Source organism: Alligator mississippiensis, chromosome 2, assembly GCF_030867095.1.
Source record: "Alligator mississippiensis isolate rAllMis1 chromosome 2, rAllMis1, whole genome shotgun sequence".
NCBI lineage: Eukaryota > Metazoa > Chordata > Crocodylia > Alligatoridae > Alligator > Alligator mississippiensis.
Genome location: NC_081825.1, coordinates 171,447,071 through 171,466,439, shown reverse-complemented (window position 1 = coordinate 171,466,439; position 19,369 = coordinate 171,447,071). Strand labels below are relative to the sequence as shown.

The 19,369-nt window shown below is 48.2% G+C and overlaps 1 protein-coding gene across 5 annotated transcripts in view; it reads left to right on the top strand.

Moving 5' to 3' along the window:
* Positions 1-19,369, top strand: part of SPTB (spectrin beta, erythrocytic) — a 135,503-nt gene that overhangs the window by 23,076 nt on the left and 93,058 nt on the right. For 4 of the 5 annotated variants that reach the window (XM_059722418.1, XM_059722417.1, XM_059722416.1 and 1 more), the window contains exons 2-3: positions 13,179-13,379; positions 18,166-18,317. In XM_059722418.1, the coding sequence (XP_059578401.1) occupies positions 13,232-13,379; positions 18,166-18,317 (300 nt within the window). In that variant the 5' untranslated portion in view covers positions 13,179-13,231. Of the gene's footprint in view, positions 1-6,388; positions 6,654-13,178; positions 13,380-18,165; positions 18,318-19,369 lie in introns of those variants that run through there. The other variant, XM_019498752.2, reaches the window with a different exon arrangement.

Sequence of the window (19,369 nt, the reverse complement as noted above, 5' to 3'; positions counted from 1 at the left end):
GGCCCTTAGAGCAGGGAGTGGGTTGCAAGCATCTTTCCTGCTGCACAGTCATTGGACAGTTCCAGGGAAAAGGGATGTTGGGAAGAAACTGAGTTGATCTGCTATGGCCTTTGAAGGTGATTTGGATGTTGGAGAAGAGAAAGGAGAGGAGCTGGTACCAGGTGACCAGCTTTTCACAGAAATGTCCAGGGGATTGAGAAACTCTGTGCAATGGTGGAAGCAATGGCCAGGATCCAAGTGGAGGAAAAAGTGAGGTATTGGCACATGCCTGAGTCTGCAGGCAGCCTGTGATACCAGTTCTGAGTCTGGTGTGAGCTACCCAATGTCCTGAGTGGTATTTCAAGGCCAATCATTATAGGAGAAACTTAGCCAGTATGGCTGCTGTGAAGATATTGGGGGTTGGATTGGGGTATTACTAAATCATCACAGATTTAAGAGCTGCAAAGCTCTGGCTCCACAACCTGTTCCCTCTTCTCCTCCCCCCACAGCCCTCACCTATAAAGTTACCTCCAGTCTTGCTTGAAATGGAGAGGAAAGAGTTGCTGCATCCTTTCCCAGAACCCAGGTGGCAGGTGCACAGAGCACTCACTGAACTGTTGAGAGGGAGGGTACAGCAAGTCATGATATAATGTCACCCAGGACACAATCTTGGTGTGTGGGTGTGAACTATAAACAGGGATCACTTCACTTCCTGCCCCTTCACTTCCTGTCCCATCAAAATGGGGCCATCTCTAAGGCAGAGCATGGTGGTAATGCAAAGTGACACCATCCATTTAAAATCCATTCTTCCATCCAAAAACACTTGCCCTGCTGTTGCTGCAGGGGACAGGAAGTTTTTCTTATTTGGAATCTCAAGAGAGATTTTTGAGCAAAAAGACAGCAGTGCCTGTTGCTGGTTTGCTCTGCCAACTGGACAGCACTATGTGGAGCAGGTCTCCTCTTTCCTGGCTTGTTTGCATGGGTCTTCCCTGGGTTTTAGAAACTTGCATCTTTCTCCACATGAATGTGGGCAGTCAGGCTAGGGCTGGGGCAGCTCTGGCAACAACACACAGCCCATTGTCTGAAATTAACTTCATCTTGGGAATAGCTCCTGTCCTGATGGTGTGGTAGTTTGGAGTGGGAGGTGATTTGAACTCTGGCTTGTAATTAGCAGGGCTTATCTCTAAATCAGCCAAAAAATTTTCACTTGCATACTCCAGGGAAGGTGCCCCAGGAAGTTTTAAAGACCACAAGTACCATGGCTTCAGCTTTATTCACAGATTGTAAGGCTGGAAGGGAAGATCATTGGGTCCAGCCCCCTGCACCAAGCAGGCAAGACAACTGGGGGTCAGGTGATCCCAGCAAGGTGACTGTCCAGTCTCCTCTTGACGATTTCCAGGGTAGGCGATTGCACCACCTCTGGAGGGAGCTTATTCCACACTCTGGACACCCCTGACTATGAAGAAGTTTTTCCTAATGTTGAGCCTGAATTGATCTTCCAGGATTTCGTGGCCATTACTCCTAGTTTTGCCGTCGGGTGCCCTGGTAAACAGTTGCTCACCGAGCCCTTGATGTACTCCCCTAGGGTAGTGGTAAGCTGCTACCAGGTCCCCTCTCAGCCTTCTCTTGCTCATGCTGAAGAGTCCTAGATCCCTCAGCCTTTCCTCATAAGGCTTGCCGTGTAAGACTTATCATACGGGTGGCTCTTCTTTGGACTCTCAAGCTTGTCCACATCCTTTTTAAGGAGTGATGCCCAGAACTGGACGCAGTACTCCAGCTGTGGTCTCACCAGTGCTGAGTAAAGCAGAAGAATCACCTCCTTGGTTTTTACTGGAGATGCATCGATTGATGCACGCCAGAGTATTATGTGCCCTACTGGCAACAGCATCGCACTGCCGGCTCATATTCATACTGTGATCTATTATGATTACCCCTAGGTCCCTTTCATTTGTGGTGCTAGTCCCATCCAAACAAAAGCAGCCCTCACACCACCTTAGGACATATCAGTATAGTGACTAGGGCTCGCCCAGTTTGAGTGCCTGAGATCTGATGGGAAGAGAGCTGGAGCTAGTATGATATACTGTGCTTGTTGTCATAACACAAGTGTACACACATACTGTTCTCTCTCATTACATGGCAGCTATCAGCTGCCAGTGCATGCCTGCTATTTGCTGTCGTTGCAGACTATTGCCTGTGTCCACGATCTGCTCTTGTCAGGCCTCCAAATGCCAGCTGTCTGTTCTCCCACCATGTGCTTGTGCTCTCCCTGTGGCACCCACGCATGCTGTCATACTGCACACATCACACACATGTACATTCAGGCACCTGCCTGGTGCTGTAATCAGGATGGATTGATTTAAACCCAAGTACTTTAAGTCACTGATTTGAATGAGGATTTAGATCAGCAAACAGGAAACCTTGATTTAAATTATTACTTTTAATCTTGTATTGCATTTGTACTCTTTCATTGCTTTTTCTAAAGACAAGCTGATTCTCATCAGTTCATTTAATCTGGTACTTCTTTTTGCTAACCAGAAACTAATCCTTTATTTAGGCAATTGTACAGCTGAACATTTATTTTATTCAAAGTCTTAATTTTTGTATTTGTACTACATTGGAAAGTGGTGAATTGTGCTTTTCTTATTTGATAGATGATGCTTAATTTTTGTATCAGTTACTTGTATCCAGAACCAGTTGGACAGAAACTGAAATTTAATTAAATGCATAACATCAGCACTTTAATTTTTTTTGTAGTTAAGTAAAGCTATTTTAATGTTCTGGATGCAAGAGTCAAAAAGTAAATTTATGAAAATTACATTTAAAGGTAACTGATATTTTAAACAAAGGAAGGATTATCTGTAGTAAGTGAATAGAATTGCATGTTCCACCACCCATGTCCTTCAGAGTCTTGGGACTGGGAGTGATTCTCTCCAGTATTGTTCTTATCCATTGGGTGGAAGAGGAGAACAAGACTTTTTGCTTTTCCATGTTAGGCTTTCGTGTAGGTTTTCATTTCAGAATCAAAATTGAATGGATTTTTAACAAGAGCATTTAACTTGAACACCATCAAATTTGAATTTAAAAATCCAACTAAATGAAACACCTATTTTTTCAAAATCATCAATATTTATCTATCTGGAGAGGGATGTGTTCACAGAATAGGTGTTGTCATTAATTAAGATTGTGTATTTGCTGAGGAACTTTGTGTGTATGTGTACGTGTGTATGTGTAAGTAGACACTGTGACCCAGAGCCTCTTCCACCTAAGCATGAAAGTGGACTTGGTTGTTTTAGCAGGATTTTTTCCACCCTGCTTCAGTTCCTAGAAAACCATTAATGTGCCTACATTGGTAATACATCACCATCTCAACCTTGAGACTACGTCACAGAAAGCAACAAGGAGAAGGAGGACCCACCTGTTAATGGTTTTTCAGGGATTTTAGTAGGGTTGAATAGGGTCACTGTAAAGCACCTGATAGCTGGAAGAGGATCCTGCCATGAGTCAAGTCCCCAGCTGCAACCAAATGGGTCTTTTGTTCAAACTGTAGGGGAGCCGGTGGAGCCGGTGTTTAGCTCTTGTGGCCTGTGGTTCAATCCTCAGGTGTCAGAAGGGCAATGCTGATGAGATGTATTTGGTTAAACCCTAGAAAAGCGACCTTTTCCTAAGACAGCAAATAAAGCAAGGAAATTAGGGCATCCTAGCAGTGTACTCAACTGGTAGTTCTCAACAACTATTTCACATCAAGAGTGTTTGCTCTGGCTGTCAAATTCTGATTCGAATGTGAAGATGATCTCTCGCTAAAGTGCATGGATTCCTCCTGCAGGATGTGGGCAGCCTGGGGTGTAGCCTGAGTCAGATCTCCTGCTTCTGAGCTGAGACAGCAGCTCTGTGGTCGGTGGCATGGCACCAAATGTCTGCATGTGGTATTTCTGATTAGGGCATTTCCATAGGTAGGGCTATGACAGGCTGTGAGATGGAGGAGCGCTGTTTGCCCCAGATTAAGTTGGGTTGCTGCATGTGGATGTTTCCGGGTAGGTTTTTTTGTAGCTGAGTTTAGCATCAGCTCATTTCTCTCTGAACATCAGCAGGGAAGGGTTCTGGTGTTTAGAACAGGTAGCCTGGATTTAGGATGCCTGGGTTGTCTACTTCTGATTTACTGTGCAGACTTCAGCACATCACTGGACCCCCTCTGAACCTAGTTTTTTTTTTACCTGCAAAATAGGGATAAAATGTCCTTCCCACAGAGGGATCGCACTGCTAAATCATTAGCAGCCTCTGCACATTTCTGTAACTAGCTCCCCAAAGCAGCAGAAGCAAAGGCTAGCTTGTCACAGTCTTGCAGTGACACAGGGGGTGCCAGAGTTGTGTTAAAAAAAATGTGGCTTCATTTGCATCTTCATCCTAGTAACATTCTCCGCGCTAATAGCCATGGGAATGACTTTGTAGCCAGTGTTCAACTGCTGAGCTGACAGAGCAAGGAGGGCAGTAAGGCCTGGAAAGTTTTACCATGCTGCAGAAAACCCTACCCTCTGGTGATGTGTGAAGTGTACAACAATGAGCACACCTCTGTTCCCAGCACGTGGTTGCCATCTCCTTCTCCTTTCATTTGTAGGAGGTAACTTCCAATTGTAACCATTTCCAAGTATCTTACACTTAACATTTCTCAAAAAAAGAAAGACTTAATTAGAAAATGGCATGTTTTAAAAATTGCTATTGTTTGAAAGCATTTAATAAGACATTTGGTTGTTAGTTGCCCTGTAAAGGGTGTTGTCACTTTTTAGGGTTTTTCTTTCCCTGATACTTTTATATTGCAGTTGGGATTGCTTGGCTTACTAACAAGGCAAGATTTTTTTTTTCAGTGGCCCAAAAAAGTTGTCATCTACCCCTCACCCTTTTCTTTTTTTTTAATTAGATTTTTTTCTTTTTCCAGAAAATTTTCATTTTCAAAACTGGGGGCATTGGGGAACTGATTTAAAATATTTAGAGAATCTGAAAAGTGGACAGAATCAAGCTATTAAAAACGTAATAGAAAAGAGAAAGCTTTGTAATGCTTGGAATTGTCTGTGAAATGTTGGTGTTGCCTTGTAACTAGGTCTGTTTTGCCCCTTATGCGGTGTTTTGTCACCCTTTATACGAGTCAGACTTTCCTTTCTCACACAGCCTTTATATTAGTTGTTGGATCTGGGCAGCTAACCTACAGGAGGGCAGGGTCTTGGTGTGTGTGGTTAAAGAGGTCCATGGCTCTTTATTAAAAGGTCTTAAAGGGTAATTTGTGTCTCAGAACCAAAGTTTAGAATGTCATGCCTGTCTGGAATTAGGTGAAACATGACTTAGGCCTAATCTATGCATCTACTTAATTACCTCAGCTAAAATGCTGCTTGAATATAATTGTCAACTCCTATATTGACCAACAGTCTTAAAACCAATGTACTGCTGACTTTTAGCAGTGCAAACGCAGAGTGCAACCCAGCTCTAAGCTGGTTTAAATGTGCCAGTACAAGGACTTTTGACATCATTATCCTTGTTGCAGAAGATCTGAGGGGCACAAGAATGTCTATTTTGGATACCCTACCCCAGGCTTGTCCAACATGCGGCCGTCCAAGCCATTTTCTGAGGCCTTAGGTGCTGCGACGGGAAACAAAAGTAAACACTGTACTTTCGTTGGGGAGGGGGTTCCACTTCCTGGGTGGTCTTTGAATATGGCTCGCCGGCCCACTGGGTGATAAAAAGTTCATGATCCAGCCCCACATTCGAAAAGGTTGGACACCCCTGCCCTACCCTGTTTTCTTTCAGTCCTGAGAACGATTCACGTAGCCCCAGAGGCCAATTCTAGAGGGTCTTGCACATCACAGTGAGAGTCCAAGGCCTCATGGTTTAACCAGTCTTCATTCCCATTGCCATCTCTAGCTCAGTGTGCTGAGATCTTCCATTTTTTCTGACCCCACCAGAAATTCCTCTGCTCTGTTTTCCTGGTTTGGTGGTAGCACTGAGACCATTAATCATCAGTGTCCTATACTTGGATAACTTGCTGGGAAGCATCATACTAAAGGTTACAGGATCTTCAGTTTCTTAATAAGCCATGGGTGGGTCCTCAGCGTGGGGGAGGACTCCCTTGACACAGCAACAACTAGGACAGGGCGCCAGGAAAGACGGGTCCATTACTATATCTGTGGTGCCAGAACTCCCTCAGCATGGCAGGTGGGGCAGAGTGCCAGCTCTGGGAGCGAGAGTCAAGCTTCTCCCCTCCCCTTTCTCCTGAGCAGAAGAGCCATTGGCAGGCAGTTGAGGAGCCCTGCTGAGGCCAGCCCTGCTCTCCTGGCCACTGGCTGGCACAGCGATACCACCCAACCCTCCCTTCAGACCTTCTGTCATTGTCATTAGAGCAGCAACCCCTTGGCCAGAGCAAGCAGGCCAGGCATTCAGAGCAGGGATGGAAGCCAGGGAAGTGGAGCCAGCCCAACTCCTCCTGAAGAGAGATGGGTTCATTCCCCATGGTTTAATGATTCCCTCCCCATGACTACAGCAACAGGCAGAAGGGACCTGGCTTGATGGCTGCATCTCCAGCTGGTGGTCAGGCTCGGCGAAGGGGAAGGGAGGACGCCCATAGGGTCAAGACACAAAGATAGCTCTGTGCTGCAGCAAAATCTGACTACCTCCGTCTACTCCTGCTGGTGGTAAGATCAATGTGTGCCAGCCCCCTCCCTCCCTGCCTGCTAGGAAAATGCTGGCAGCCAAGGTGCGGGAATAGAGGTGGAATTGAAAACATAGGGCAGTCTCTCCCTCAGTCTCTCACGACTCCTTGTATCTGCATGTTGCTGTTGTTTCTCACATCAGCTGCGGCAGCTTGCCCCTCTCCACTGGAATCTCTTTGGCTGCTGGCATTCAGCACTTTAATCTGGCTAACTTTCCTGAGTGGGGCCATGAGATGCATGACTGCAGTGCTCTTGGAGCCTCCCAGAGTCTTTCCAAGCTGACAGTTGCTCCCAGACCATTTCATACGCCACCACTTGCTATCTATATCTTTCAAATGACCTGCCCAGGCAGGCGGGTGCCTCCCCCATGCCCCCATCCCTGCTTGCATTCTGAGAGAGGAAGAGCTCAGCGGCAGCTGTTACTGGTATGGCCAAGCCATGCTATTTGGAGCTCTGATGCTTTCAGCGGGGAATTTCCAGGCCAGGCTTGTTGCAGACATCCCTTCCTAATTCCAACCAAGGACGGGGGGCCCTTCTGGGTAGTCCGCTATCTATGCCAGGAATTGCAGGGGCTTGCTACAGCTGTTCTGGGTGATACTGAAACTTGTGCTCTTCAGCAAGCTATGTGATAATGTTATCAAGCTGCACCTTGGAAGCGCTTTGCTGTGGACCAGGCCAGCAACAGCAGCCCAGGGCTGTTCTCAGCCTTCCACTGCAGGGAGCCATATGCGTTCTTAGCCCTGTGTGTCCAGACAATCCAGCTGTTGGGTTATCTGCACTTGCTTTTCTTCCTTCTTGTTGCCCATCATCATGGGAACTATAATGTCAGATCAGTCACATACCTACCATACTGGGCAGGAAGGTGGTAATTATTCAATCATAGAAAAGTAGAGCTGGAAGGGCTTCAGAAAGTCCAGAGATGGCCTGTTTTAATGCTGCTGGGCCTGTTGTAATTCAGCACAGATGACCCTATCTTTCTCTCCCTTTTCTGCTGTGCAGATTGAATAGGGGGTGGTAGGCAAGGTAGCAGTACACAGCTCTCTGGTCCCCTGGTACCAGTCATACTGGATCCCCTGGGGAAGTAGCTTGCAGTTGGCCTGGTACTATGGAAAAGGGGGTGAGAGTATTGCTCCAGAGAAAGGGGGGATCTACCCAACAGCAGGTCTTATGTGCTCTGTGGCTGAAAGAACTAGAATAGCAGGGCCAGACTGAGTACACCGTTCCTTCCAGTCTGCTTGAACCATCCTTGTGATAATTCTGCTAGAGCAGGGGCCAGCAATGTTTTTGAGAAGAGTGCCAAAAACACCCCACACCAGGGGTGGACAGCAGGAGAGCTGTGAGGGACCTGATCCTTGTTGTGGCAGCACAGCCCTGGCCCATTCCCCGCTGTCTGCTCTGAGGCATACACACCAAGCAAAATGCCTTCACATGCCATGCTCTGGCACCTGTGCCCAGGATTGCCTACCCCTGTGTTACAGTACTGGAAGGAGTCCAGGCCATTAGTGCAGAAGTAGCAGGGGGAGGGAATGTGGGTTTATAGATCAGGCCCTTGGCTATGACTCTAGAGCTGCAATTCTCAATCAGGGTGCTGCTAGTGGAATTGTTTTTAGGGTGCTGTACAATATTAGCATGGTTAAATGTGCAAACACCTATACCTGGTTCACAAAATAAACCCAGAGATTTCAATCAGGAATCCATACTGCCACATGCTGACCTGTTGTGTAGACTTAGAGTTTTTTGCAACAAAAAAATTGCTGTATTATTTTGCCACAGTCAAAAAATAAATGAAAGTTAAGAGCTGGTGTTTTCTGAGGGGTGCCTTGAGTCTAGCAAGGAGTACCTGCAGTCTAAAAAGGTTGAGAGCCCCAGCTCTCAAGACATGGGTCCAGTTCCTGCCTGTGCCACTGAGCAGCTCTGACCTGAAGAGTATGATTATCTTGTGCATTTAGCCTGGAAAGCTCCTTGCAACGGGATATCTCTCTCAGCCTTTGGCTGTTCAGTGCCAGGGGTGTAGGATTGCAAATGTATGCTAATGACTATTAATGTAATTCTAATACTAATGACTATTAATAAGAATGCAGGGCAGGACGCCTGCTGTGCAAGCTACATTTCTGCATGGCCCTTTCCAAACAGCCCCTCAGGTAGTGCTGCTATCAAAAGCTGCACATGGGGCTAGTGGGTGGGGCAAGGGAGTGGTGCCACAAAGTACAGGAGGGCTGCAAAAGTTCCTGAATTTTTGTTAGGAAGCCTTTGCCTGCTGTTTCAGCATATATCTTCTTTAGCCCAGACAAATCTTCATTTAACCTTTTCTGATGCTAATTGAAGGGTAATTAACCACTAGATCAATTCACCTGCCACTGCTGCATGCTGTGGCATTTGGCTGAGTATGCAGAAGAGCCAGCTGCATGCTAGGAACCTGCTGGCAGAGCAGTGTTGGAAGGAGGATTTTTGGGGTGATATTTCTATGCCAGAGAGACAGAGTTAGCCATGCTAGTCTGAAGTCAAGCAGAAGGCAGGTTAGATTTGCACCTTATAGATAACCTAAATTAGAGATACAGTCAGACCCCGAGTTACGCGGGGGATACGTTCCTGAAAAACACTGTAAGTTGAAACCGTGTAACTCGAGGCATTAAGTCAATGGAAAACGGGGATAGGGACCTGGGACCAAGATTTGATAACATTTTTTCATAATGAAAGGATATTTTATCTCTAACCACCAGACCATATTCAGGTGCCTCCCTGACCCTCCTCTTTAAGTTGACCTACTTCACTTCATATTTTATTTTCATTGGCTAAAGTGGGTGAACAACACTGGGGATGTTTCTGCCCCCAGGGGAGCAAGGATTCAGGCAGGAGCCCTCCTTCCTTTCAGGACAGTGTCCATCTGAATTGCCTGACTTCCAGCTCACCTGTGACCTCAGGTAGCCAGAGCACTTCACTGGGAATCAGGAGTTACAGACTTAAATCCCATTTGGTGAAGGGGTCCTGTATCTTGGGGTTCCCATGTCCAGTGCCTTCTTTCCTTCTCAGACACTGGAGGAAGAAACCTGGGTTCTTTTCCTGCTGCCAGCAGTGTTTATGCATTTTGTGTTGGACACTTGTTGGTTAGAAAACAGGTATGAGTGGCAGCAAGACTACGACCTACTGGCCTCCCCCTACCAGGGCCCAAGGGCACGCTCTCTCTTGTTTGCTTCCCTTCTGGGCCCAGACTCTTTCACATTTGCCTGGCCCAGGCCCAGCTTTACCAGTAGGAGTGGAGGGTAGTCCCCACCCAGCTTAGCTCACAGCCTTTCTTAGGAAGTGGGCAGTGGAGGTTCAAATCACCACAGGGTGAGATGGGCCTAGGTCCATATATGTTCTGCTTCCTGGATGAGTGCTAGTGCCACTAGGCTGTTATGCCATAGGTAGGGATCCCTGTCCCTGCAGTTTGTCCAAAGCCCAATGCTGCTGTCAATGTGAGTTAGGCATCCTAGTCAGGTAGGGACTACTCTCCAGGTGCCTGGCACCCTGATATTTTGGGGATGCTAACCTGAGCTTGGATGTAAGTGGTCTGAGAAGGAGTGTGCTTTCAGACACCTCCCTGTGCCCAGAGTTCCCCACTGGCTTCCTACAGATGCCTGGGTGTGCTGGGTGGCACTTCCATGGTGGCTAGCAATTTCCATTGTCTTTGTGGGTCCTGAGGGCCTAGCCCTATGGATATGGCTAACACATCTAAGGCAAGGTGTTGCAGCACATAAATGGTGGCACCCATAGGAGCAGATTCAAATTGCTCCCAAGTGACATGCCCAGGATCATGCAGGAAGTCTGTGTCAGAGCCAAGACTTGTCTCCAGTTCCCTTCCAGCTACCCCATCTCTCAAATGAGGGGTTCCCCATGAAGCTGGCTGCATTTCTGAGGCAAGGAGGGAAGACAAGGATGGTAGGAAGGGAGGAGTCACCCAAACAGTGGAAATGGGAATGAAGCATGTTAGGCATTGCAGTGAGCAGGGCAGGTGGGGTGAGGATATTATTTGCCTTGATGTTAAGGAATTTCCCTCTCACAGGAGCCGTGATTGCTCCTGGCTGAGATTGTCTAAAAATAGGAGCTTCCAGTTCAGTGGCTGGCTTCCCTGAGCAATAAGCTCCTAGCAGCTCTCACCAAGGCCTGTGGGGCTGTAGAGTGCTCTGCTCTTCAGAAAACCAAGCAACAGGGCTAAATGTGTACTTACAGACATCTATGAATCCTAGTCTTGGGAAGTCAGGCTGCTGCTGAGACCATTGGAACAAAACTTTCCAAAAAAACCAAAATCCCTTTCTCCAAAGGAATTTAGGCCCTTGGGAACTTAAATGCCCTGGACTTTCAGTAAAACAAAGACTCCTAATTACCTAATTTACCTCTTGAATATGAGACAAGGCCTCTAAATTTAATGAATCACTGTTGAAAACCTTGTTTTTGGCTGCTAAAGTCAGGCTACTTGTTTTTAAAACTCCTGGCCAGGGTGCTTAGCTGGCAGCAAGGGATAGGCATTTTTCACCCTACCCATTGCAACCCAGCCAAGCCCAATGCTGTCAGCAAGGTTTTTACATGTTTGAAATCTCTCCCTCTAGTGCAAAATCAGGTTCTGATCCTGTTGGTACCATGGTGTGTTTTGGAGAGGCTGGCTTCTGCAGTCTGCAGGGGCTAGTCAGTTTCTGAACTGTCACTGCTCCAGGCTGCCAAGAGCAGGGGGCTACAGTGGCACTCTTTGATCTGTTCTGGCCCACATTTTTCTTCTTGCCCTGAATTGTTGTTGTGTGCTGTGGAGCAGGAGACATGTGGGACTTCAGAGGCATTCCAGCACTGAGCAACGTGATCACTAGAGCTATGTGTAGCATGCAAAGTAGTGCTTTGGGACCCTCCAGGAAGAGAGATAATAGAAATATATGGGGTTTACAGCTAGTTCTAGTTGGTTCCTAGTACACACAGAAATTTCCTGGGCCATATCTCCCTGTGGTGCCATCTGGGAGACGGTCAGTGCAAGAGCTGCCTCTTTCCTCAGGGGTGCTTTGCAGCAGCATCCAGTGAAGCTGGGGAGAGGGAGCCGCACTTGGTCCCTTCTCCAGCTCTGGAGGAAACCATAGGCATATTAATATGCTTGCAAGCTGCAGGGAGCCCCTGTCCATTGCTGAGGCAGTAGTCCCAAATAGAATTTCCTACTGGAACCACTTGGCAGCCAGGTTGGAAGACCTTTCCTGGCTGTCTGCCTCTGCTTTTTTGCTGGAGGGATTTTTTTGCTGGAGGAAGTGGTCTGTCCTCATCCAGTTACCTGCAAACCTTCAGGGTTCCTGCCAAGCCCCTACATAGTTCCTTGTTATCCACAATCCCCTGGGCTACTACCAGATCCCCTCCACTCCTTGTTACTCACAATCCCCTGGGAAGGTAGTGCCCCATTCCCCATGTGAGGCAGGGCTGACTGGATTGGACTGGACCATGGTGGCAGGGGGTGGTCCCTGTACAGGGCCAGGCCTTTGGGGGAAGGAGGGGAGGTGCCCCAGTTAGAGAAGGTAGTAAATGAGCGATTGACAATTCCTTGGGTGGTGTTAGAACAGCTACCCTGCCCTGATCCCTTTAGGGACAGTGTAGTCCAGAAACCCTCACCACCTGATCAGGAGCAGCCATAAAAAGTAAAGGTGATTCATTATTTTATGGGATCTTCCTTAAAGCTGCTGGAGCTGAGCAGGGATTTTCCATCAAGATGTGGAGATGGGCTGGGGGAGAGGGTTGATGGAAGATTTCCCTGTCTGGATGGCATCTTCTATGAGGAACTCCTACAGCATGGGTGGTCATGGATGTTGAATAAAGTCGCAACAAAGCAGTTGGAAATGTTGAAACAGAATGTATCCAGCAAAATCATTTCTTGAATTTTCCAGTCTGCAGAAATTTTCCATATTTCAGCTTATCTTCCCAGTTCAGGATGGGAAGAAATGATGGAATTTCACGTGGGACAGGAATCCAGATTTCTGACCTTCCAGGACATCCAGACAACCCTGCTTTTCTGAACAGATAGGGCTTTTCTTCTGAGCTGCATTGCAGGGTGGGGGCAAGTTCAGGCCTTGATTCAAGAGATTCAAGCACATGCTTATGTCCCCTTAAAATTCATAGAACTTAAGCATATGCCTGAAATTAAGCAGACACTATTCCCAGGCATTAAAAAAATATGACCCCAAATGCTATGAGACTGACTTAAAATGTGGAGATTAAAGAAAAATGAAATTTGCTTGGGGTTCTTTCTGCTTTTGATACTTTGAGTCATACTTGGAAGCTACTCATTTCTAAGTCACAACTCTATCCGTGAAGCCCAGATCAGAAACCATCAGCTCCCCATGCCACTGACCAGTGCTCATAGGGCCACTGCAGTGTTGCCTAACATGCCAGAGCCTGGGGGACTGGTGGCCATGCAAGATTTTTAGCTTCCCTGAACAATTGTGGCATATCGCTGGTTGGGGTGGTCTCAGGAGGAAGCTGACGCTCTTGTGTGCTTTTCTGCAGGGTCCCTTTCTCTGTAACCAAAGTAGGAGCCACTGTGGACACCAGCACGGAACATGGCATCAGACAATGACTTTGATCACTTGGACATTCAGCAGCAGTACAGCCGCATCAACACTCGCTGGGAGGCCTCTGATGATGAGCTGGACAATGACAACAGCTCTGCCCGGCTCTTTGAGAGGTCCCGGATCAAAGCCCTGGCAGGTGGGTGCTGCTGTTTGTTGCATGCTTCTTTCACCTCTGCACTCTCTCTTCTTGGGGCCCTTGCACAGAGCTTCTTAAAATGCCCATGGCTAATGCAAACAGTCATTTATACTGGGCAAACATTAGGTCAGTGAGACTGGAAGGGCCTCTTGGGCTGAGTCTGGTGCTGACCCTTGACCTTCACTTTAGGTCTCGGTGATCAAGATTGCATTCACACTGTGTTCAGCTACTTCATGTTCTGGCTCAGGTCAGCAACCCCTGGCACATGTGCCGAGTGTGGCATGCAAGGCCATTTTGCTTGGCACACCGCGGCCAGCCCCGGCTCTGGGAAGCTGCTGCCAGCGACGGAGCCTGGACTGCTTCGAGCAGGGCTTGCAGCATCCTAGCTGCCTGCTGGGAGCAGCTTGGGATCCCAGCTGGCAGCAGCTCCCCAAAGCCAGGGCGGCTGCAGCCGGGAGGCTCCAAACAGCTGTGCCAGGCTCTAGCACCAGCTCCACACCAGCGTGTGCAGGCCGGTCCTCTGAACAGGCAGTGTGGGAGGGGCCTGAGGCAGCGCAGCCCTGGTCTCTCCCCTGCTCCCAGCATGGAGGTGATAAGCCTGGCTCAGCTGTTTGCAGCCTGCCTGCTGCTTGTTGCAGCTGCCCAGAGCCTGGGCTGTCTCCAAACAGCTGTGCTGGGCTCATCGCCTCTGTGCCGGGAACAGGGGAGAGACCAGGGCTGCGCCGCCTCAGGCCCCTCCCCCACCGCCCGCTTGGAGGCACGCCTGCACATGCCAATGTGGAGCTGGTGCTGGAGCCTAGAGCCTGGCACAGCTGTTTGGAGCCTCCTGACTGCAGCCACCCTGGCTCTGGGAGGCTGCTGCCAGCCGGGATCCCGGGCTGCTCCCAGCAGGCAGCTGGGACGCTGCAAGCCCTGCTCAGAGCAGCCCAGGCTCCAGCAGCTACCCAGAGCTGGGGTAGCTGCTGGCAGCCACAGAGCCCAGGGTGGGGGGCAAGGGGCAGTAGGGCTGGGGGCCAGGGGCTTTGGGTGGGGGGGCAAGGGGCACAAGCCAGGGCATCCTGCCATGTACCCCTTGCCCTCGTTTTGTTTTTCCACCATGCTGGCACTCCGGCACCTTCCAAGGTAGGCATTATGGTGTTTTTTGGCACTTCGTCATTTAGACCCAGCACTCTTTCCTGCTTATGCAGGGGGTCGGACTCGATGATCTATTGAGGTCCCTTCCGACCCTAACATCTATGAATCTATGAACATTGCCTACCCTGTTCTGGCTACTTCCATTGAGGAGCTGTAAAGTTGATGTTTCCATCAGTTTAATTGATAATACCAGCCCTACTTTTACCATCCAGCTTGCTTAATGGAGATATAGTCCCAAGCGTACTGTAAGCATTGGACTCTTCATTTTATTTGCCAAGCTTTTAAAAGCCCTGATTCAGGAAAATCATGTCAGTACATGCTTATCTTTTAAAATGTTGCCATAAAATGAAGCGTGGGCACTATGTGGGAGGTTTTCCTTGGAAGCTCAGTTTCCAGCTTTCCTCAGCAAGTTTCTCCACCCATCTTGTAATGATTCCATTTTGAGTGTAGGAGCGTGAGAGGGTGTGTGGAGGAGAGGAGCACTTCTCACCAAGGAAGAAAAGAGTGAAGCCAACAGTCCCTGTGCCTTCACAAGTGTGTGGACAGTGTCTTGCACAACAGTTCCCTCAGGATGTAGGAGTAATCCATGCTGTAGCTAAGCAAAGTGTGAGGCCTCACTGTTCTCCTATTACTTACCCCTCAGACCCTCCATGTGTGTCACTCATCACTGGCCCTCAGCATCCCTTGGACTCTTGGAATGCTACCAGGAATATGTGCGAAGCACTGTCTGCTTCCTCTGGGCAGGGAGCACTCCCTTTCACTGGCATGTGGGAGAATCCCTCTGCATCTCCACAGTGCACAGCTCCAGAGTCAATCTAGGGAGGTAGAGGAATGGGATGAAGCTCCCAACCCCACATGTTGGTGCTAGCTACATCATAAGACTGTGGAGTAGCAGAGAAACTCTGGCCTGCAGTACAAGAAGCCACGTACTCCAGGCTGGGCTGGGCAGAGTGGGGGTGATTTAACACTTTGTGCTGTTTACAGTGTATCTGAATAGTTATTCACAGGAATAACTTGCTACTATAATCTCGTTAGTTGGTATGCTGAATCCTTGCCAGTGTCCCATTGTTCTGTACACAACATCCTCTGGCTCATTCGTTATCTGTCAGAGTATGATCAGTTACTTGCAAATGTTCACACTTACTAAATAATGGAATTTGTTTCTGATGATTAGTCAAGTTAAAAGGCACTGACCTGCATTCTCCTCAGCAGGTCAAGCAGCACCTGTCAAGCAAGTGGATGCTCATAAAATGGAGCTGTCAAAGATCCAGCCCATGGGCCAAATCTGGCCCCTAGACTACAGCCCTACCATCTGGCCTTTGGTGCTGCTCATGGGTCTTGGAATGGACCTATGCATCACACATAGTGCATACTGGGCCAGATCATGTACTGCATTCAGCAGGAGGGGCTGGCCTGGTATGCATTGCCCATGTCAAACTAGCCCCATGCAGTGAATCGGACACACGGGGCTAATCTGTGGACCTAGTTTGGCCCATGGACAAGCCCCACATTACTCTTCAAACCTGTGGACCAGTTCCATACTACATGGGCTGGATGAGTTTGACACCCCTGTCATAAAGCACTGGGCCCTCTTCAGCTTTTCTTGCCTCGGCATGACCCGTACAATCAACCCAGACAATCATTTGCTTGAGTGATGAATGCATCTGCGAGCAAAGCAAAAATCTTTGACTTTTTTTAAGGGCCAGCTTGACAAAGCCCTGGCTGGAATGATATAGTTGGCGATGGTCCTGCTTTGAGCAGGGGGTTGGACTAGATGACCTCCTGAGGAGCCCAGCCAACCCTAACTTTCTATGATTTACTCCCTTATACTCATGGAATTCTTATATTACAGACACTCTGTGAGAGAGAATTTTACATTAAGTTTTCATTTGCATAATCACACAGTTATCATACAGTAAGCCAGTAAAATTTGCACTCAGAACTTTTGTAATATATATTTTCTTCATTATGTGTCAAAATCCTTTATCATATCTCAATCTAGCATACAAAGTACATCTCACAGAAAGTAGAAAATGGCTAACTACTGATGATTAAACACTTATGAATAATTAATTATCACTGCCAGTCCCCTTGGAGTGATGAATTAACCAGATGATACCTGGGGTTTAGGTTGTAGCCGTGTTGGTCTAAGGATATAGGCAGACAAGGTTCCTTGGGTGAATTTGATATGTTTTATTAGACCAACCCAAATGGTTGGAGAATAGTTAGTTATTAAGCAAGCTTTCGGGTTCAAAAACCCTTCGTCAGGCTAAGGAAGCTGCAGCAGTTGGTGTGTGCTCTTCCTGGATGGAATGAAAAGTAAAGAAGCCAGGGGCTGGGCTGGGGAGTCAGTTGCCAGGCAGATTGTAATGTATCAAAAATCCAATGTCTATGTTTAGTCCCTGATCTCTAGTATCCAGCAGGTTGATGAAATGGAGCTCATAGGCTCGTCTCTGGGAAGTGTTGTGTAAGTTTCTCTTGAGGATCAGGACTGAGAGATTGGAGAGAGAGTGGCCCTCCTGTGAGAAATGTGCCCCCACTGGTAATTGAGTGTTTCTTTGTTGGATTTCCGGTGTGCGTTCATTCTGGTGCGCAGTTGTTGTCTGGTCTCTCCTGCATATCTTCCATCAGGGCATTTGGTGCATTGGATGAGGTATATTCCATTTCTGGAGGTGCAGCTGTAAGATCCTGGGATGCTGATGGCTCTGTTGTGGGGTGTAGTAATAGTGGGGGTGGTGATGTGTTGCAGGTTTTGCATTTCTTGTCCTGGCACGGTCATCCTAAGAAATCCTTTCTTCTCATATAGTTTCTGGACCATCAAGGCTACATCATCACTCTTAGTCTACTTATTAAATATTTGTATTATGGTGCCACCTAGTGGCTAGTTTTGGGACCACAGTCCTATTTGTACTATGAATGTTAATGCTGAGCTAAAGAAGTCCCATCCAAAAAGTTTTCTGATGGAAAATTGGATTTTAGACTACAGATTTTTTTTTACTATGTTAAAGGAGTGGAATTGCTGCAGAATTCCAATTTTTAATGTGCAAAGGAATTATTTTAAAGTGAAATATGTTGATTCAGAAATTCCCTTTCTCTGCCCTGTTTTCCTACTGCACACATGGAGTACCTTAACCCCTGTAGACAGAAGGAGAAGGTCCTCTCCCCACTGACCTGATTCAGGGGAGCCAGGATTCCACTCCTGAGGTTTAAGCATTAATAACAATATTGAAGCCTTACTTCTGTCATCTCTGGATCTTAAGGTGCTTTACAAAGGGGCCCAAGGATCTTACTGCAGTTCTGCTTTTGGGGAAACTGTGGCATGAGCTGGTCCAGGGCCTCCTAACAGTGTAGAGGTAGAGCTAGGAGTAGAACCCAGGTTTCCTGAGTGCTAGCCCCACTAAGCCACACTGCCTATTGCCAGAGCCTGCTGACAGACTGGGGCAGCAGTTGAGTACCAGATAGTCCCAATTCAGGGAAGCAGTGAGGCATATGAGAAATGTCTTGGCTTAGATGCCTAAGGTTCAGCACTTACCCAGGGGCTTTCCAGAATAGGGCCATCCTTTGACATAGGGCCTACATCCCTGGGACCATGTTCCTGCTTGCTGTCCCAGTATCTGCTGTTTTGTGACCTGGTGCCTTCCTCATGTTTCAGATGAGCGGGAAGCTGTACAAAAGAAAACCTTCACAAAATGGGTGAACTCGCACCTGGCTCGCATGACATGCCGCATTTCTGATCTCTACATGGACCTCCGAGATGGGCGGATGCTGATCAAGCTCTTGGAAGTGCTCTCAGGAGAATTGCTGGTATGTGCCCCCTGTTCTCTCTGGGAATGTTTTTGAGAGCCTGATAGGTAGCAGAAGGCAGGCAGGGAGGGAGCCTTGGGCCTGGCCAAGAATCCAGGTTGGAGGGGCATAATGTTCCCTGGCACCCTTGAGAGGAGGGAGTGGTGTTGGCTATGCAAAACCCATGGCCCAGCTGGCTTCTGTCAGCTTCCCCATAGGAAGGCTAAGAACAAGTGTGTTCATCTACCTGTGAGGGGATATGTGAGCTGGCACTGCTCACCAACCAGGCTGGCTCTATCTTGTGGATGCCTGTAGGGAGTCTGGCACTGCTGCCAGGAGAAATGTCCTATCAGAGTTGAGAATGCCCAGGGAAGTCCCCTTCCAGGGCTGCATCTTGCCTGCAGAACGAGATGACTTCCCAACTGCCCCACTCCAGTTTCTCTGTTCTCGGATGGCTTTGGCAGTGTAGGAAGGTAGCCGCAGAGCCCTTTGTTCTACCTCATTGTTTTGTTCCCTGAAGGCTGCTCTAAGATACACTGGGCTCTGCCATTCCTCTGGGCTTGATAAACTTTTACCAATGGCAGGCTGCTGCTTGCGACTTGGCCTCTGTCTTGGGCTGCCAATCCCCCACACTGGGCATTTTCACCCAACCTGATCACCCCAGTGTGCCACCTACAGGGCGCATCTACACAAGACACTTACTGCACAGGTGACTAATTAATCGCACAGTAAATGTCTTGGTGTCTATACATGCACCCTCATAGGGTGCATGAAACTAATAAACTCCACAGCAGGGTAGTCTTGTAAAATACAAGTACTGTCTTCTGCGGAGTTGTTTTGTTTGCAACAGAGCATATGTAGACAGTGCCCTCACTGGCTGGGGCAGAGGGTTTCTCAGTGTAAGGCTAGCCGGCAGGCAGCCCCTGCTCTGAGGCACCCTGCACCCCAAGCAGCTGCTCGGCAACACATGGAGATGGAGGGAGCAGAAGGGGGGGGTAGAGAAGGACATGCTCCCTCCATCTCCATTTGCTGCTCAGCGGCTGCCTGGGGTGCAGGGTGTCTCGACGCAGGGG